This window comes from Salvelinus fontinalis, chromosome 25 (assembly GCF_029448725.1).
Source record: "Salvelinus fontinalis isolate EN_2023a chromosome 25, ASM2944872v1, whole genome shotgun sequence".
Classification (NCBI taxonomy): domain Eukaryota; kingdom Metazoa; phylum Chordata; class Actinopteri; order Salmoniformes; family Salmonidae; genus Salvelinus; species Salvelinus fontinalis.
In genome coordinates this window covers 16,855,228-16,875,718 of record NC_074689.1, presented here as the reverse complement: position 1 = coordinate 16,875,718, position 20,491 = coordinate 16,855,228, and the positions used below count along the sequence as shown (strand labels likewise).

At 43.4% G+C, this 20,491-nt stretch overlaps 1 protein-coding gene across 5 annotated transcripts in view; it reads right to left on the bottom strand.

The window, feature by feature from the left end:
- The window catches only part of LOC129822908 (retinal-specific phospholipid-transporting ATPase ABCA4-like), a 58,204-nt gene that overhangs the window by 24,265 nt on the left and 13,448 nt on the right, over positions 1-20,491 (bottom strand). For 4 of the 5 annotated variants that reach the window (XM_055881427.1, XM_055881428.1, XM_055881429.1 and 1 more), the window contains exons 8-18: positions 19,671-19,760; positions 16,454-16,706; positions 15,835-15,974; positions 10,858-10,974; positions 6,131-6,328; positions 2,730-2,935; positions 2,257-2,433; positions 1,839-2,061; positions 1,317-1,538; positions 758-962; positions 109-420 (exon numbers count right to left, since the gene is read on the bottom strand). In XM_055881427.1, the coding sequence (XP_055737402.1) occupies positions 109-420; positions 758-962; positions 1,317-1,538; positions 1,839-2,061; positions 2,257-2,433; positions 2,730-2,935; positions 6,131-6,328; positions 10,858-10,974; positions 15,835-15,974; positions 16,454-16,706; positions 19,671-19,760 (2,143 nt within the window). The remainder of the gene's footprint in view (positions 1-108; positions 421-757; positions 963-1,316; positions 1,539-1,838; positions 2,062-2,256; positions 2,434-2,729; positions 2,936-6,130; positions 6,329-10,857; positions 10,975-15,834; positions 15,975-16,453; positions 16,707-19,670; positions 19,761-20,491) is intronic. The other variant, XM_055881430.1, reaches the window with a different exon arrangement.

Sequence of the window (20,491 nt, the reverse complement as noted above, 5' to 3'; positions counted from 1 at the left end):
GCTGGACTGAGACAAAAAGTCCATGGCCCTGATACTTACATATTTAAAAAAAATCCACTTAGTTATTTTCTTTAGAAGACAAGTGGATTTATTTGAATGTGTTTTTACCCTCTTTTTCTCCATTTTGTTTTTCCTCCTGGTTCTTCTTGTTCTCCTCCTCCTCCTCCTCCTCCTCCTCCTCCGTTTTCCCCTTCCCCAGCCTCTCTCGTTTGTCCTGGTGTTTGCAGGATGGCAGCTCCTCATCTGGTGCCTTAGTCTTCTGCTCGTCACCTGGTCCATGATTGGTCTTCTTCTCTTCAGCCTGGTTTACCAGGTTGTCAAACCTGGGTTTCTCCAACTCTTTTGGCTTTGGGGGTCTGGAGTTGAGCCAATAGGAGGGCAGGATGGGGAAATAAAATGGCCGACCAATTCCATACTGCCCTATAGGAGAACAGAAATACACACAGAGGCGGTGCTGGTTTAAGAATCCAACCATAAAATAAGACCAATAGTTATGAATATCAACTCCAACAGTACAAAAGTAACCAACTGGTGCTGAGTTTCAACATTACTCCTTCTATGACGTTCATTATGAGTTTTTGTAACTGATTTAGGCATACTTACTATATGCATTTCTGCCATGAGTCATAGCATTATAGCCTGGTCCCAGATCTGTTCGTGCTATGTCATGTCGATGCTATGTCGACTCCAAACATGGCATGACAAGGAGTGGCATGATGACACAAACTGGTACCTAGGCTAATAGCATGGTGGTTACCTGGGAAGACGTTGTCGAGGTACCAGGCAAGGACGGCGTAGAGTACAGTATCCAGGGCCATCATAGAGATGGAGGTGAGGAAGGAGTACTCATCACCCTCCAGAGGGCTGGTCTGGATGTTGTCCCACTGCAGACCCAGACCCTGCTCCTCATACCGGGACAAGTACTCTGTCCCAAAGCCAAACGCCACCTGGGACATCAGGCTCTGAGAGGACAGACATGGAGAGACAGGCCACGGAAGGAACATCAACTGATGTTAGCTGTTGAGATGGTTATCTGAACTGACTGTATGAAATTTTAGTCTTTTTAAAGTTGTAAGACAGCAAAAACATGTCTGGAGTCAGGAGTCAGAAGCTACAGTATGTACCAATGTCCATGCTAACATACTGTATCACTTAGAACGAATGCCAACACATTTCTTCATGCTGATATGTGATATATGAGCATGTATATCAACTGATAAGTGATATGTTAGAGTGGATATTGAAACCCAGCTAGAAGAGTAAAGAATGAAGATAGGTACATGTGTCCCAGGGGGACTTATTTGGAGGTTACTCACCGCCATGATCTTGTCATCCTTGGTGATGCGGTCCTGCCATGCAAAGCAGAGGATGTGGGGCAGGTAGAGAGTGAAGTAGATGATACCGCTGCAGGCTGCAGCCAGGTTGGCCTTGTTAAAGAAGACACTGAGTAGGAAACACTGCATGATGGTGGCCGTGGTGAAGGTCAGCAGAAACAGGAACAGGATCACAGGGTTGCTGTAGTTCAGCACCTTACCACCCTGGAAGAGAGAAGGAAGAATTGAATTGGTTTTGTTAGTGTTTAGACTTAAAGTCCCCATTTGCTTCATGCACAAAGGAGAAGTTACAAATTGAAATCACATATAAGTGATTGTTACAAAATTTGGGGGGACAAAAGTAAAAAATTCTAGTTTATTTCCCAAATCTTCCACTAGAGGTCACAACAGTACATTCAAAACAGCAGCCTTCTGAGAGGCTCTGATCTATGACATAAATTAATATTAATCATTGACCAACTAGCCATTTTGGTCATTTACAACTTGAAGCCAATTAGGACTGACCATAATGATCCCAGTGAGCAGGGAAGTGCTGGCAGCCATCATGAGGAAGCTGTCTATGAACCATGTGACCCACAGAACCCCATTGGTGACCCCCATGGTCTTCAGGGTCTCTTTGAGCCTGAGCTCCTTCTCCAAGACAATGCTCTTCACGGTCATAGACACTGAGTAGACCCACGCCAGCACCATGAAGATGGGGAAGCACCGGTTCAATGTCAGCATGAAGCTAGAGGAGGAGAGGTGGTACGAGAAAAGAAAGGGAAAGAGGAAAAGAGAGAGAAGACGAAAACAGGAAAGGGGGGGAGATAGAGAGAGAGGATATAAAAATGATGGGGTAATCGATGAGAAATGACCATCAAAAAATGCAATTTCTAAATGCAGGCTTTGGGTTGGTATTTGTGTCTTAAGGTGTGTCACTCACAGGTCGTCCACGTAGCATGGGTACGGCATCTGTTGTAGGTAGACACCGAGGGGCCAGTCCTTGCCAGTCTGGGTCCTGATGATGCCATGCTCTATCATGTCCTGTAGATAGGCAAAACCCCCCCACACGTAACGGAGATCATCCACGGGGTCGGCCCTAGGACCAGGGTCCCAGTATCTGTGGCCAGAGGGAGAGAAATAAGGAAGAGAGGGGTATATCTGAGGGCTTGATCTGCATTTAAGCATTTGGAAATGGATTTGTTTTTAAATTGATAAGTTTGTCAATAAGTTACCTAACAAAGACAAATTCTACACTGAGCACCATACCTGAAAATCCCATTAATCCCATTTCAAATAAGAGTTGCTTATGTTGCAAAACAGTTCATACAAGCATCATGATCTTGAAAGTAACCCTGATGAGTACGTAAGGTAAGGTAAAATCCACTCATTCATTAGGGAGTTATATACATTTACCTGTCCTTGATCTTATTGGTGCGCTCCACTGCGTCGATGTCCATGCGGATCTTGAACCGGACGTGGGGTGGAACCTTGGTGGTCCAGGGGTAGGTGTCCATGAAGACCAGGCCAGCCCAGAACTTACTCTCCCCCATCAGACTCAGAGCTCTGTGGGTCATCTGCTCCTCATCGTTCAGCCCAGAGAATTTATCCAGGATCAGACACTGTGGAAAGAAATTCATGGATTATGTACAGTGCATTTGGAAAGTATTCAGACCCGTTTTGTTACGTTACAGCCTTATTCTAAAATTGATTAAAAAAAAGAATTATCTTCAATCTACACAGAATAACCCATAATGACAAAGTGAAAACAGATTTGTACACTTTTTGCAAAAGTATTTAAAATAAAATACAGAAATACCTTATTTACGTAAGTATTCAGACCCTTTGCTATGAGACTCAAAATATAGCTCAGGTACATCGTGTTTCCATTGATCATCCTTGAGATGTTTCTACAACTTGATTGGAGTCCACCTGTGGTAAATTCAATTGATTGGACATGATTTGGAAAGACATACCTGTCTATATAAGGTCCCACAGTTGACAGTGCATGTCAGAGCAAAAACCAAGCAATGAGGTCGAAGAAATTGTCCTTAGAGCTCCGAGACTGCATTGTATCGAGGCACAGATCTGGGGAAGGCTACCAAAACAATACTGCAGCACTGAAAGTACCCAAGACCACAGTGGCCTCCATCATTCTTAAATGGAAGAAGTTTGGAACCACCAAGACTCTTCCTAGAGCTGGTCGTCCGGCCAAACTGAGCAATCGAGGGAGAGGGGCCTTGGTCAGGGAGAGACCAAGAACCCGATGGTCAGTCTGACAGAGCTCCAGAGTTTCTCTGTGGAGATGGGAGAACCTTCCAGAAGGACAAACATCTCTACAGCACTCCACCAATCAGGCCTTTATGGTAGAGTGGCCAGACTGAAGCCGCTCCTCAGTTAAAGGCACATGACAGCACACTTGCAGTTTGCCAAAACACACCTAAAACACTCTTAGACCAGGAGAAACAAGATTCTCTGGTCTGATGAAACCAAGATTGAACTCATTGGCCTGAATGCCAAGAGTTACGTCTGGAGGAAACCTGGAACCATCCCTACGGTGAAGATTGGTGGTGGCAGCATCATGTTGTGAGGATGTTTTTCAGCGGCAGGGACTGGGAGATTAGTAAGGATCGAGCGAAAGATGAACGGGGCGGTACAGAGAGATCCTTGATGAAAACCTGCTCCAGAGCACTCAGGACCTCAGACTGGGACAAAGGTTCACCTTCCAACAGGACAACCACCCTAAGCACACAGCCAAGACAACGCAGGAGTGGCTTCTGAACAAGTCTCTGAATGTCCTTGAGTGGCTCAGCCAGAGCCCGGGCTTGAACCCGATCTAACATTTCTGGAGAGACCTGAAAATAGCTGTACAGCAACGCTACCCATCCAACCTGACAGAGCTTGGAGGGTCTGCAGAGAAGAATGGGAGAAGCTCCCCAAATATGGGTGTGCCAAGCTTTTAACGTCATACCCAATAAGACTCGAGGCTGTAATCGCTGCCAAAGGTGCTTCAACAAAGTACTGAGTAAAGGGTCTGAATACTTATGTAAATGTAATATTTCAGTTTTTATTTATTTATTTTAGCAAAAAAACTGTTTTTGCTTCGTCATTATGGGGTAGTGTGTGTTGATTGATGAGGGAAAAAACGATTTAATCAATTTTAGAATAAGGCTGTAACATAACAAAATGTGTCCAATTTGTAAGTCGCTCTGGATAAGAGCGTCTGCTAAATGACTTAAATGTAAATGTAAATGCAAAAAGTCAAGGGGTCTGAACACTTTCCGAAGGCACCGTACCTTGACTGCCATGTAGGTACAGTATTAACATGAACTTGAATTTGGAAGGGGGAAGAATATAATTTGTGGGGATTTTGGTTTCTATATGAGGGAGAATAGCACACGCACATGTGCACGCATGCACAAACAGAGAGGGACACACACCGCCCCATCAGGTCCTAATTGGGGCCACCAGTGTTTGTGGACTGTGGACTTGGACATGGGTTCCCATCCAGGGGGCTAGGGGGCGGGGGGGGGGGGTTCAGGGGCCCCCAAGGCCAGTGTTGGCTAGGGGGCCCGAGGTCAGATCCACTCTCATCTACTCTGACACCTACCACCAGGCCTCCTATTACAGCTGCTCCTCATCTGATTGAGCCATTCAACAAAACACTACCTATTACCACCATGGAGGTCCTGCATGGGCCCAGGGGGAAGAACTGAGACAAGCAGAACCACAAAGACACACACATGCAGAGGAATGCACGCAAACACGCACACGCACAAACATGCAGACACACAGACGCGGGCACACACACACACACACACACTCATTAAGACTGCATAACAAACCATACACACACACTCATTAGTTTGCAAAGCATCACCCCTCCCTAATAGCCTCCAATGACAAAACTGTTGCTACACTCTTCAATCAGACTATGCCATTGCTGTGCTGTACACAAGCCCATGGGATTCCGTAGACTGCGTTCATTGTGGCGGAGCTGAAAGAGGGTGGTCAGACTGACAGCTGTAGCGAATTGGGCTAAATCGGGCCGGTCTACTCTGTCACACTGAAGTGCTGTAAGCCTCACGGAAGATAAAGACAGAGGGGCCATGCGATCCACACAGTGAGGACCAGGGTGCCATTTTACCCCATTCTGCCACCCTTGGGGCAAGAGGCCTTACCTGCTTACGCTGATTAGTATCGAGGGGGCGAGGGGCGAGTTGAACTGTTCCCAAAGTGCTTTGAGGGTCGAGGGGTGAGTTACACAGTTTGGCCTACTCAGATGGAGTGTCCTCAGAGAGACAGTGAAGGGAGAAAGGCCCGGGTGGGTTTTCTACCCTCCACTAGATTAGTAGGGTACAAAAGAGACTGACAGCTTTGCTTGTTGTTCTCCCTCTCCCCCTCCTGAGCAGATTTACATGTCTTTAGTAAGGGGCAAATTAGAAGGCCATTGAGAGGCCATACAGCGATCGTATGCTTATATCACATAGAGTGTGTATTGAGTGGGTGTTGTTGTCTGGAACTGATTCATGTGTATAGAAAGCAACAAGCAACAGGTCTGAGAACTGTGCTCAATATTTTCTTGTGGAGAAAACCTGTGAATTTGGACGTTTGGCATTTTGTATTGAAAAAGACAATGCAGATTCTGGTGAAAAGCTATAAAAAAAGTATCAAACCCATGAATCAAAAGACCAAGGTCGTCTTTGGTCGTCAAAGACGTCTTGTGGTCGTCAATAACCCACCATTGTGAATGAAATGTATCATAGCTTGCAGCCCAGCCCAGCCCACTAGTCCTGTCCCAGTCCTGACCAGCTCACCTCTCCATACTGGTTCATCATACGGATGACTTGGTCTGTGAAGTTGAAGACATTCTTCCAATCAAAGTTGTCCATGTTGTAGTCCCTGTCTTCTATTGGCCCGTTGTACAGGAAGTTGAGGATGTGTTTAGAGGAGAACTCTGTGTCCTGTAGACTCCTGTCAATGTAGTCCCTCACCGTGGGATTCCTTATGGTATCCTGTGGGGGGGGGGGGGGGGGGGGGGGATCACCATACTTTAATGAAGAGCAGGGGAGCTCAACCACTTCCAGGCCCAGGGACAAGTACTTGTCTGTGGTGACCTAAACGCCAGAGCTGGACAAGAACCTGACACCTTCAGCACACGGGGGGAAGGCACCTACTGTACCTTCATACCCCTTGACTTGTTCCACATTTTGTTGTGTTATAGCCTGAATTCAAAATGTATTTAAAAATATATATAATCTACACACAATACCCCATAATGACAAAGTGAAGGCACGTTTTTTTCAACAGAAATATCTCATTCACATAAGTATTCATACCCCTGAGTCAATACATGTTAGAATCATCTTTGGCAGTGGTTACAGCTGTGCATCTTTCTGGTTAAGTCTCTAAGAGCATTGTACACCTAGATTGTACAATATTATTATTTAAAAATTCTTCAAGCTCTGTCAAGCTGGTTGTTGATCATTGCTAGATAGTAATTTTCAAGTCTTTCCTTAGATTTTCAAGTCAATTTAAGTCAAACTGTAACTAGGCCACTCAGCAACATTCAATGTCGTCTTGGTAAGCAACTCCAGTGTAGATTTGGCCTTGTGTTTTAGGTTATTGTTCTGCTGAAAGGTGAATTAATCTCCCAGTGTCTGGTGGAAAGCAGACTGAAACAGTTTTTTGCCAGTGCTTAGCTCTATTCTGTTTCTTTTTTCATTAAAAAACGCCCTAATCCTTACCGATGAAAAGCATACCCACAACATGATGCAGCCACCACCATGCTTGAAAATATGAAGATTGGTTCTCAGGGATTTGATGTTTTGGATTTACCCCAAACATAAGGCTTTGTATTTTGTACAGGCTTCCTTCTTTTCACTTTGTCATTTAGGTTAGTATTGTAAAGTAACTACAATCCATCCTCAGTTTTCTCCTGTCACAGCCATTAAACTCTGTAACTGTTTTAAAGTCACCATTGACCTCATGGTGAAATCCCTGTGCAGTTTGCTTCCTCTCTGGCAGCTGAGTTAAGAAGGACGCCTCTATCTTTGTATTGACTGTGTGTATTGATACACCATCCAAAGTGTAATGAATAACTTCACCGTGCTTTTTTTACCCATCTACTTTACCAATAGGTGCCTTTCTTAGCGAGGCATTGGATAACCTACCTGGTCTTTGTGTTTGAAATTCACTGTTCGACTGAGGGTCCTTACACATAATTCCACTTTGAAATGATGGGGTATTGTGTGTAGGTCGGTGACATAAAATCTCACTTTAATCCATTTTAAATTCAGGCTTTAACACATCAAAATGTGGAAAAAGTCAAGGGGTATGAATACTTTCTGAAGGCACTGTCCCTGAAGGTGTCCCCCCCTAGACACAACTACCACAAAACAACCAACAAAAACGGGTCACAACTCTTGCAGCTCTGTCGCACGCTGGGTCTGTACATAGTCAAATTGTAGGCTTCGAGGGGACTCCTACGGTAGGTACACCTACAGCTCATTCCTTGGCAGTAGTACTATAGACTACTGTTCAGAGTCTCTCAGAACATCCACCATCAGCCAATTAACACCCCTATCAGACCCCAGCAAAATCACAATCTACTTGAACAGAGCAATACTCAACAATGAGGTATCAAAGCTGAACAACCTGCATGCTATTAAGAAATGCTATAGCTGGAAGGAGGGTAGTGTAGAAACCTACCAAAACAATATTGGTCAACAACAAATTCAATCCAACCTAGACAACTTCCTGGACAAAATGTTTCCCTGCAATAGTGACGGTGTAAACTTAGCAGTAGGAAGCCTGAATATAATATTTGGCCTATCAGCTAACATATCAAATTCTGGCAGAAAACCTGGTTTGATGAAGAACGTAAAAACTTAAGAAAGAAATTGAGAAACCTATCCAACCAGAAACACAGAGACCCAGAAAACCTGATTCTACAGAAATACACTAAGAAAAAAGAAGAAACAGCATGTCAAAAAACAGCTCAATGTATTTAAAGAGTCCATAGAATCAAATCCCATCTGGGAAAATTGGAACACACTAAACAAACAACAACACGAAGAGCTATCCATACAAAATGGAGATGTATGAATAAACCACTTCTCTAACCTTTTTTCGGCCATATATAACAAAGATCCATAAGCAAAAACATATACATGATCATTTACAAATCTTAGAATCAACTATTAAAGACTACCAGAACCCACTGGACTCTACAATTACATTGGATGAGCTACAGGACAAAATGCAAACCCTTCAACCCAAAAAGGCCAGTGTTGTTGATGGTATACTAAACGAAATGATAAAATATACAGACCACAAACTCTTGAACATTATCATCAGCTCTGGCATCTTCCCAGTGGTGTAAAGTACATAAGTAAAAATACTTTAAAGTACTACTTAAGTAGTTTTTTGGGGTATCTGTACTTTACTTGACTATTTATATAGCCTCTTCCCCAGAGGTGGACAAAGTACCCAATTGTCATACTTGAGAAAAAGTATAGATAACTTCATAGAAAATCACTCAAGTAAAAGTTAAAGTCACCCAGTAAAATTATACTTGAGTAACAGTCTAAAAGTATTTGGTTTTAAATATACTTAAATATCAATAGTAAATGTAATTGCTAAAATAAGTAAAAGTACAAGTATAAATCATTTCAAAATCCTTACATTAAGTAAACCAGACGGCACCATTTTCTTTTCTTTAATTTTTTATGGATAGCCAGGGGTACACTCCAACACTGACATCATTTACAAACAAAGCATGTGTTTAGTGAGTCTGCCAGATCAGAGGCAGTAGGGATGACCAGGGATGTTATCTTGATAAGTGTGTGAATTAGACAATTTTCTATTTTCTTAACTCTTCTTGAACTGCACAATTGGTTAAGTAAGCATTTCACGGTAAGGTCTACACTTGTTGTGTTCGGCACATGTGACAAATAAAGTTTGATTTGATTTGATCTGCTGTTTCTGTCCCCAATCAAGGAGGGCCTACAGCAGCACCGAGATCTTCTGCACAGATACTGTCAGACATGGGGGGGAAATAATGGTGTTCCAAAAAACAGGGCAAGAAACACAAATTCTATCTAGAGACCGTTACCCTAGAGCACACAAATAATTATACCTACTTTGGCCTAAACATCAACACCACAGGTAACTTCCACAAGGCTGTGAACGATCTACGATACAAGGCAAGAAGGGCTTTTTATGCCATGAAAAGGAACATAAAACTCAATATCCGACATAAATATTTCAATCAGTTAAAGAACCCATGGTTCTGGGGTCCACTCATCAACCAACGATGTACACATAGCGACAAATACCCAGTTAGACTCTGCATGCCGAATTCTGCTAAAATATCTTTCATGTACAATGGAAAACTCCAAACAATGCAGGCAGAGCAGAATTAGGACTTGACCTGCTAATGATAAAAATCCAGAAAAGAGCTGTTCAACTCTACAACAAGAAAGAAAACAGAGCAAACTGGAATGCTATCTGGCCCTAAACAGAGAACACACCGTAACATAATACCTGACCACTGTGACAGACGCAAAATTGCTATTGAGAGAGGCCGCCATAGGCAGCCCACTGCCCACAAAATTAGGTGAAAACTGAGCTGCACTTCCTCCTGCCAAAGGTAAGACCTTATTAGACACACATATTTTCCACAGATCACACAGACCCACAAATAATTTGCAAACAAATTAAACATGGATAAACTCCCATATCTAGTAGGCATAATACAGTACAATCACAGAATAAATATTTGAGTGCAATGTTTTTTGTTGATGTTATGTTGTTTTTTGTTTGTCCACACTTTGTTTAATTCACTTGCTTTGGCAACGTAAGACTATGTTTCCAATGCCAATAAAGCCCTTTGAATCGAATTGAATAGAGAGAGAGAGAGAGAGAGAGAGAGAGAGAGAGAGAGAGAGAGAGAGAGAGAGAGAGAGAGAGAGAGAGAGAGAGAGAGAGAGAGAGAGAGAGAGAGAGAGGAGAGAGAGAGAGAGAGAGAGAGAGAGAGAGAGAGAGAGAGAGAGAGAGAGAGAGAGAGAGAGAGAGAGAGAGAGAGAGAGAGAGAGAGAGTATATAGGGGAGATAAGAGCTACTGAGTGGAATAACAACATGAAGTTAGGAAACCCCAGCTCTATATGCCTTGGGACAGCGTGAGACTAGAACCCTCATGAGGAAGGTATGGGGGAGGAAATGGTTTAGGACTAAACATACATATATCATAGTTTATACAGGTCTAATTTGTAAAGACATACAACTTAGTTTGCCACAGCTGACATGATTTAAACATCTTATAGAGGTCGAACTCTGACAAAACCATAGCAGGAGTGGGGGGACGATAAAGTTATGTCATTTCACACCAAAACTGGGTCAATGGATTATTTTGAGATAACAATGATAGTTAGTTTGAATTGACCATGTTGGTGTTTATAGAGTGTATGGGACTGTAACCTCAGTTAGTTTGAATTGTCCATGTTGGTGTTTATAGAGTGTATGGGACTGGAGCCTTTCTTACCCTGATCATGTTCATCTGAATGCCGTCCTGGAAGAAGGCCCAGACCTGAGGGCCCACCTCCTCCCAGGCCCGACCCATGGTCCTCAGCCTCTCCAGCTCCTCAAATGTGGTGTTGGCCTAGAGGGGACACACACACACACACATATCAGCACGCACACATACTCACGTACGCTCCGACAGCATGCATATATTTCCGTATGAAAACCCACACTTACACACATAGACACACACACTCACACACACTACACATGCACAAGATTACACACACACTGTTTCTAATTTCTAGTTGCATACCAATCACACATTATATTGCCTGTGAAAATAACCAAAGATATAGCTTATGATTTAGCATACTCTACAGTGTGTATAGCCTGTCCTACAATGTTCTGTGGTACACACATACCAAGGTAGGCTGAGTGTTTCATTTACATGAATGCGTGTGATAAAAGCATGGAAAAGGGTGGAAAAGCAACACCCAATTAAACACCTTCCTCTTGTGTCTCAGATCTCTGCTGACAAAGGGACAATGAGGGACAATGAGGTTGGTGACAATTGGCCGAATGCATTCAGCTTGGCTACCGATTCACCCTGTTCCCACAGGATCCCACAGACAGAAGACTGAAGGATCAAACAACAAATTGAGACTGGATGGAGAATTCTGCAAAAATATCCTCAGTGTACAACGTAAAACACCAAATAATGCATGCAGAGCAGAATTAGGCTGATACCCGCTAATTATCAAAATCTAGAAAAGAGCTGTTAAATTCTACAACCACCTAAAAGGGGTGGCAGTTAGCTTAGTGGTTAGAGCGTTGGGCCAGTAACCAAAAGGATGCTAGAGTGAATCCCCGAGCTGACAAGGTAAAAATCTGTTGTTCTGCCCCTGAACAAGGCAGTTAACCCACTATTCCTATGCCGTCATTGTAAATAAGAATTTGTTCTTAACTGACTTGCCTAGTTAAATAAAGGATAAATACAATTTGAAAAAAGGAAGCAATTCCCAAACAATCCATAACAAAGCCATCACCTACAGAAAGATTAACCTGGGACTTTGTTCACAAACACAAACAGACCCCACACAGCCCCAGGACAGCAACACAATTAGACCCAAACAAAGCATGAGAAAAGAAAAAGGTAATTACTTGACACATTGGAAAGAATTAACAAAAAAACGGAGCAAACTGAAATTCTACTTGCCCCTAAACAGAGATTACAGAGTGGCAGAATACTATGTACAGACAAAGTGAGCATAGCCTTGCTATTGAGAAAGGCCGCTGTAGGCAGACCTGGCTCTCAAGAGAAGGCAGGCTTCTTGAGCTGCACTTCCTAACCTCCTGCCAAAAGCATGACCATATTAGTGACACATATTCCCCTCAGATTACAAAGATCCACAAAGAATTTGAAAACAAACCCAATTTTGATAAACTCCCATATCTATTGGGTGTTATACAACGGGTGGGTTTAATCTTGAATGCTGATTGGTTAAAAGCACATTCCTGCCGGTGTCTATTCTACAAGTTACCACCAGCTAAATCTATGACGTTAAAATGCCTATTTACTCTGTTCCATCGACTTGGCAATCCACTGTCTCATCAGCCCAGGCAGGGAAGTTATAAACTTGATCTCCACCATAAAAAGCACTAGACATTATCTGTCACGTTCCTGACCTTATTTCCTTTGTTTAGTCTTTGTTTAGTTGGTCAGGACGTGAGCTGGGTGGGTATATTCTATGTCTTGTGTCTCATTGGTTTAGGTGCGTCTGATCGGCCTGATATGGTTCTCAATCAGAGGCAGGTGTTTTACGTTGTCTCTGATTGGGAACCATATTAAGGTAGGCTGTTCTCACTGTTTGTTTGTGGGTGATTGTTCCTGTTCATTGCGTTCTTTGTTTTATAGGTTCACATGTTCAGGACTGTAGCGTCGTTGGTTTGGTTTTGTTTATTGTTTTTGTTCGTGTAAAAGAAGTATTCAAATAAATGTGGATACATACCACGCTGCGATTTGGTCCTCCTCTCATTCAACCAACGACGAGAGTCGTTACATTATCACATTTATTTTAGTCTAACATTCAGTTTTCAACAGCGGTCATTTGTATAAACCTTACTGTCTGTCTATCCGAAATATTTAACATTATTTCAATATTCAAATTCGATCTCCAACTGTTCCATATTAATGAACGTGTAGGGGATGGGAGTTGGGACGAGAGAGAAGCAGGCAGCCAGTCAAAATCATGAATCAGCTGGCATCATTTTCATGGATATATACAAAGAAATGTCAATTGAAACAATGTAAAACAAAACGAAGTGCAGATATTTTCCTTCTTTTCAGCTTCAGTTTGAAGTGTTTGTGTGTTAGCTGTGTTGTTGGCTAGTTCCTCTGAACAACAGTGTCCTAACGAGAAAACACATTTTCTATGCCAGGCGAAATCGTGCCTCGTTAGCTTATTGTTATGGCTGTATAAAAATAAATGTCACTAGAAAACAGTTTAAACAAATGCAGCTACTGTTATTCTGTCTGCACTGTTTGAAGTTTGCCGTAGTTGGCTAGCTGGCAAGCAAGGGATAAGAACGTTACCAGCCAGTATGGCGATGGAACATTTAGAACGAACGACTGGGTCGCGTCCATAGATACAGAACAAAAAGACTGAACGACTGGGTCACGTCTCTGGCAACCGAACCAATAAAACGTGCGACCAGCCAGCTTGGGTAGCAACCATAGATTTGTGTCTGGACTATATCTTGTGGAAGGATGAAATAGTATGAATAAATTCATCAAAATAACATTTTTAATGAACATCTGTCAATCATTATTTGAATATTTTGGTAAGCTGTTGTGAGGAAGTGATAATGCCCGAGAAGCCGGTGTTTGGAGGATATATCGACTTTATCTCGGGCCTAACAACACCTGTGCCAATATATCCTCCAAACACCGGCTTCTCAGGCATTATCACTTAAAACTACCACAGTGTGCATCACAGCAGCAAGATGTGTGACCTGTTTGCCACAAGAAAAGGGAAACCAGTGAAGAACAAACACCATTGTAAATACAACCCATATTTGTTTATTTATTTTCTTTTTTGTATTTTAACTATTTGCACATAACATGACATTTGAAATGTCTTTATACTTTTGGAACTCATGTAATGTTTACTGTTAATTTTTGTTGTTTATTTCACTTTTGTTTATTATCTACTTCACTTGCTGTGGCAATGTTAACATACGTTTCCCAAAGCCCTTAAATTGAAAGAGAGAGAGAGAGAGAGAGAGAGAGAGAGAGAGAGAGCCCGAGCGAGAGAGAGCGAGAGAGAGAGAGAGAGAGAGAGAGAGAGAGAGAGAGAGAGAGAGAGAGAGAGAGAGAGAGAGCACGAGCGAGAGAGAGAGCACGAGCGAGAGAGAGAGAGAGAGAGAGAGAGAGCACGAGCGAGAGAGAGAGCACGAGCGAGAGAGAGAGAGAGAGAGAGAGAGAGAGAGAGAGAGAGAGAGAGAGAGAGAGAGAGAGAGAGAGAGAGAGAGGTATATGATCACTAATTACAGGGCTAAGATAAGACATAGTCCAAGACGCTCAGTAAGACAGGGGTATGCTGCTATGCAACAGTAGCTCATAGCTTCACTATGTTTCCTAAAAGAAGTGACGCGCGACCGACCGGGAAACTTTTCACCATCACTCTAAAGCCCTTGTTATTTTGTTGTTTCTACAAAGTAATTTCCAAAGATGAATATTTATTTAATGTTACTAATGATTCATTACTAGTGAATCTAGTGAGAGAAAAACAACAACCTGTCCCTCATTTTAAGGTCAACCTATTCCTTTTTAAATATATCTTTTTTAAAGAGACATTGAACATCTAATAGAAAATCTCAGTGTAAAAGCAGGTGAGCTGGTTCAACTCTTTTTGGCCATTTTCTGGTGTTTTGTGGTGGAGAACTGAGCGGGTCGGGCATAACACATCAACCCTGTTACCATAGAGGGTCAGTTTAGAAATGTTTTAACAAATATTTTTGTTGTGAAGCTTGCACTCAATTGCCCCTCCCTGTTACACACAACACACTTCCATTCCCCCTGTCACAAGGGGCTGCATGGCTGGTATAGTCGTCAAACCTGTTACGGTATTTTATTTTGGGCACATAATAAGCACTTACTATAGTCCTTTTTTTAACCTCTTGAGATGGGAAAAAGTGTTTTTTTATTAAGTTGAGCATGTGCTCTTTATGACAGAATTTTCAAATGAGGCGAAATAAAACGTTTTGCCCCCCCCCCCCCCCCCCCCCACCAAGTTACACTACTCAAAAGGGGTCAGTTCAAGGAGGGGGTCATCAAGTCTGGAGGAGGAAGGGATGGAGAAATGAGGGAGAGTGTAGGCCATGTTTTGGTATGCGCAGCAGACTGATGGCTTAACCCGTAGTTCCCTTCCCTTCCACGCAATTAACATCCAGATCTAAGGGAAATGGAAGACAAAGAGGGCACTAAAGGTCGGGGGAGAGGAAGCTGGTGTGTGTGTGTCTGTGTGTCAATGTGTGTGTGCGCGCGTGTGAGTGTGACCCTCACAATGTCAGGCTCTGCTTACATAACAAGAGGAGGAGAATACAAGGCAACAGAGTGTGTCACGGTTACTATGTGTAGTAGACGATACAGATGTGTGCTCCTATTGTCATACACCCAGCCGTGACTGCTAGGCCCTACAGGCTTCTTACAGACATGTCTATACAGCTACGCTCTACAGAGCGCCAAGCACTGATTCCCAAATTCCTAAATACTGCCGTGTGTTCAGAACAAAGACTACTGTTTAACAAGTCTGCCACCATCTATTGAACAATCTGCAATGGATGTTCATGTTTCTAACACTTCTGTCTGCTGACTAACTCACCTGGTTTCCCAAGTCTAAAATGATTCATTGACTTAATCCAGCAGACTCTGCTATAATATGGTGTGAATCATCCCTAGTCTACCACATGCATTCGCTGTATGTAGCTCCCATACGTTTCTGATGATCTTTCTGACGGCTGGGGAGTCGGGTGCGTAGAGGATCTTCCCCATCAGCATGGGCTTGACAGAGCTCCACATGATCCTGGTGATGGGATTGGACTCTAGCTCCTTCATCAGATCATTACAGAATGGAGCTGGGGAATAAGACAGTACAGAACGTTTGTAGAAACTTAGAGAGGATTGAGAGAACCTATAACACACTGTGATAGGGTTAAACTCCAACTCCTGCATCAGATCAGAACAGACTTTGGGATAAGACAGGAGAGAACGGTAAAGACTCTCAGGTCAAGCAATACTCTTTTTTTGATCTCAAGAGACAAGTAAAGCAGACTAAACGATCTGTCCCATAATACCACTGAATTTTTGACTGAATTTATACGGAAAATACAATGCCTTTCCTGCTCCCAATCAGCTGCTATATTTGGCGTAGTCGGCAGAGGAGGGGCTGTTGGTTCCCAACCAGCCACATACTAAAAATAGCTACTGTATTAGTGACTGAATGCTGACCCACTGGCAGTGTGACTGTAGGTTTACTGTCCCTGCCTCTATCTGTCTCTTCACTAAAATGAAACTGACTACTATATTAGTGGCTCATTACTGTATTAGTACTCACTGGCGGTGTGGTCGTAGGTGTACTGTCCCTGTTCTCCCCGGGTGCTATCGTTGATCCCCATGAAGGCTTTGTAGTTGTTGTCCTCATACCAGTTGAAGGAGGCCACCCGAGAGAAGGCCCCCTCCATGTAGCCACACACCAGGCTGGACACAGCCCCCATCAGCTGGCTGAAAGATGGGGGAGAGCCCCCCTGGGACTGGAGCAGGGGGGACATGACCTCCACCAGCGCTTTGGAACTGTTCCTCTCTGACAACTGGGGGGTGAGGTAGGGGAGGGTGTTGTTATTTAGAAACTGTGTGAAAATTATGACTCTGAATCAAGTATGACATGGCTATATAATGTGACCAAATAGAAGGATATGTACAGCCATATTAGGTTCTTTAGGTTATCTGTCAACAAAGTGTTCCCTCTAAATGGATCACAACAAACTAAAGAGATTCCAAAGGGAGGAGGGGTGGGTTGTAGGGGGGGGGGGAAGGGATTGTCCAGTGTAGGTCCCTGAGGGCCCATTAGAACCAGGGGAGGTGTTAAGAGTGTGTACTACAGTGCTCCTGACAACCACTGTTAACAAACAGCCCCAGTAATGGGACAGCACCACAGTGTTTACATAGAAACCACAGTAATGGGACAGCACCACAGTGTTTACATAGAAACCACAGTAATGGGACAGCACCACAGTGTTTACATAGAAACCACAGTAATGGGACAGCACCACAGTGTTTACATAGAAACCACAGTAATGGGACAGCACCACCGTGTTTACAAAGAAACCACAGTAATGGGACAGCACCCCAGTGTTTACATAAAAACCACAGTAATGGGACAGCACCACAGTGTTTACATAGAAACCACAGTAATGGGACAGAACCACAGTGTTTACATAGAAACCACAGTAATGGGACAGCACGACAGTGTTTACATAGAAAACACAGTAATGGGACAGCACCACAGTGTTTACATAGAAACCACAGTAGTGGGACAGCACCGCCGTGTTTACATAGAAACCACAGTAATGGGACAGCACCACAGTGTTTACATAGAAACCACAGTAATGGGACAGCACCACAGTGTTTACATAGAAACCACAGTAATTTGACAGCACCACAGTGTTTACATAGAAACCACAGTAATGGGACAGCACCACCGTGTTTACATAGAAAACACAGTAATGGGACAGCACCACAGTGTTTACATAGAAACCACAGTAATGGGACAGCACCACAGTGTTTACATAGAAATCACAGTAATGGGACAGCACCACAGTGTTTACATAGAAACCACAGTAATGGGACAGCACCACAGTGTTTACATAGAAACCACAGTAATGGGACAGCACCACCGTGTTTACATAGAAACCACAGTAATGGGACAGCACCACAGTGTTTACATAGAAACCACAGTAATGGGACAGCACCACAGTGTTTACATGGAAACCACAGTAATGGGACAGCACCACCGTATTTACATAGAAACCACAGTAATGGGACAGCACCACAGTGTTTACATAGAAACCACAGTAATTGGACAGCACCACAGTGTTTACATAGAAACCACAGTAATGGGACAGCACCACAGTGTTTACATAGAAACCACAGTAATGGGACAGCACCACAGTGTTTACATAGAAAACACAGTAATGGGACAGCACCACCGTGTTTACATAGAAACCACAGTAATGGGACAGCACCACAGTGTTTACATAGAAACCACAGTAATGGGACAGCACCACAGTGTTTACATAGAAAACACAGTAATGGGACAGAACCACAGTGTTTACATAGAAACCACAGTAATGGGACAGCACCACAGTGTTTACATAGAAACCACAGTAATGGGACAGCACCACAGTGTTTACATAGAAAACACAGTAATGGGACAGAACCACAGTGTTTACATAGAAACCACAGTAATGGGACAGCACCACAGTGTTTACATAGAAAACACAGTAATGGGACAGCACCACAGTGTTTACATAGAAACCACAGTAATGGGACAGCACCACAGTGTTTACATAGAAACCACAGTAATGGGACAGCACCACAGTGTTTACATAGAAACCACAGTAATGGGACATCACCACAGTGTTTACATAGAAACCACAGTAATGGGACAGCACCACAGTGTTTACATAGAAACCACAGTAATGGGACAGCACCACCGTGTTTACATAGAAAACACAGTAATGGGACAGAACCACAACGTTTACATAGAAACCACAGTAATGGGACAGCACCACAGTGTTTACATAGAAACCACAGCAATGATACAGCACCACAATGTTTACATAAAAACCACAAAGAAAATGTCAGAGAAGATTGATTGATTGAATTCCACTCCTTTGAAGATATTTTTTTGTGGTTTCTTCTACATTTGAAGACACATACTGTAACTAACACCACTAACTAACACCAGACGGAACAGAAACAGAGAAAAGGAGTGTTTATGTTCTAGCCAACAGAGCAGTGGGATTTCTGAGGCAGAGTTTCCACTCAGCTGGCTGGCCTATCTACTGTACAGCTACAGTGTTCGTTTTATGGAACCAGACAAAAATGGAACTTGGAAAATGACCGACTGGCGTCACGTCTTTTGTCACCGGGCGGCAGACAAGAATACAGACGGCCCCACCAACAGGATGTCACCTCTGCAGAATGTCTTCTTGCGCCCTCCCCCCGCCTCCCTCTCCCTGCAATCACCACTTCCCCTGGGGTCATCCACCTGACCCGTCAACCTTTGACATTTGTCTGAGGCCCTCACCTGTGCTATAACCCTCACTTACAGCTGTCCGGACAGATTGCCTGTTGATTTATCTGTGTCTGCATCCCAAATGGCACCCTAATCCGTAAAAGCTTTGTGATTCACGTCCGTAAATGATAAGCGCTCTACAAATGTAATTGTTATTATTATTGCTTTTGACTATTGCCCATAGGACTCTGGTCAAAAGTAAGGGTTAGGGTGTCACTTGGGACACAGCCTGTGAATGGGGCTCCATGTTGAGACTAAAGGGTTATTAGGGCTAGATTTAGCCTTCCTCATACGCACTCATGATATCCCTGCTGTCTGTGTTTGCGTAAAGAACCGAGCAGGGAGGAAGCAGTGGTTTCCTGAGGGATAGAAATATAGTGGTGTGTGAACTTTGGGATGGATGATGGATCTAACGGTAGTAGGGTTGACCTCTGGTAGTTTTACAGGCGGCGGAGAGAATTGTGTGTGTGCCTACCTCTCGCAGCTTTTCGGAGGTGGCAGAGAGTACTCTGGCCCAGAAGTGTAGGTCGACACCGTTGGAGTAGTTATCCAACACCCGGGGAAGCTGGAAGGAGGAAAAGAGCTGTCAAAATGACTGTCACGTGCTTACCAAGAGTGGCGATGCGTCATTCAGGGCAGGTGGATGATGCCTGTTTTGAGCCCTAACTGTAGCAAAAAAAAAAATATGTGGTGCCTGTTTGGCATGTTATTTTGGCATTAATACAAGTCACATACCAGTTTGCAAACAATATTAAATAAATAAATCATTGAGTTAATAAAGCAGGATACAAACATGGTCTCTTTTCTGCTTTCTTGACTAAGGCAGCTCCAAAATGCAGGTGTTTCAGCCTAGCTCAGTGCTTTCTGTGGTAGTGGGGCAGCCAGAGGAAAATACGGAGCGTATGGAGTTGGCAGTGTTCGCTAGTTGCACCGTGATTGGCTCAGTGTTCTGTCACTCATGGGGACACCGCAAAATCTACGCGTAGAGCTGGAAAATTCAAGCCCCTTGGGTGCTGCCTGTCACGCCCTGGCCTTTGTTATCTTTGTTTTCTGTAATAGTTTGGTTAGGTCAGGGTGTGACAGGGGGGATGTTTGTGTGTTTTTGTCTTGTCTTGGGTGGTTGTATGGTATAGGGGGTTTAGGTAGAGTAGATGGGTTTGTGTTTGAGTGTAGGTGTCTAGGTATGTCTATGGTTGCCTGAATGGTTCTCAATCAGAGACAGCTGTCATTCATTGTCTCTGATTGGGAGCCATATTTAAGGCAGCCATAGGCAGTAGGCTTTTGTGGGTAGTTGTC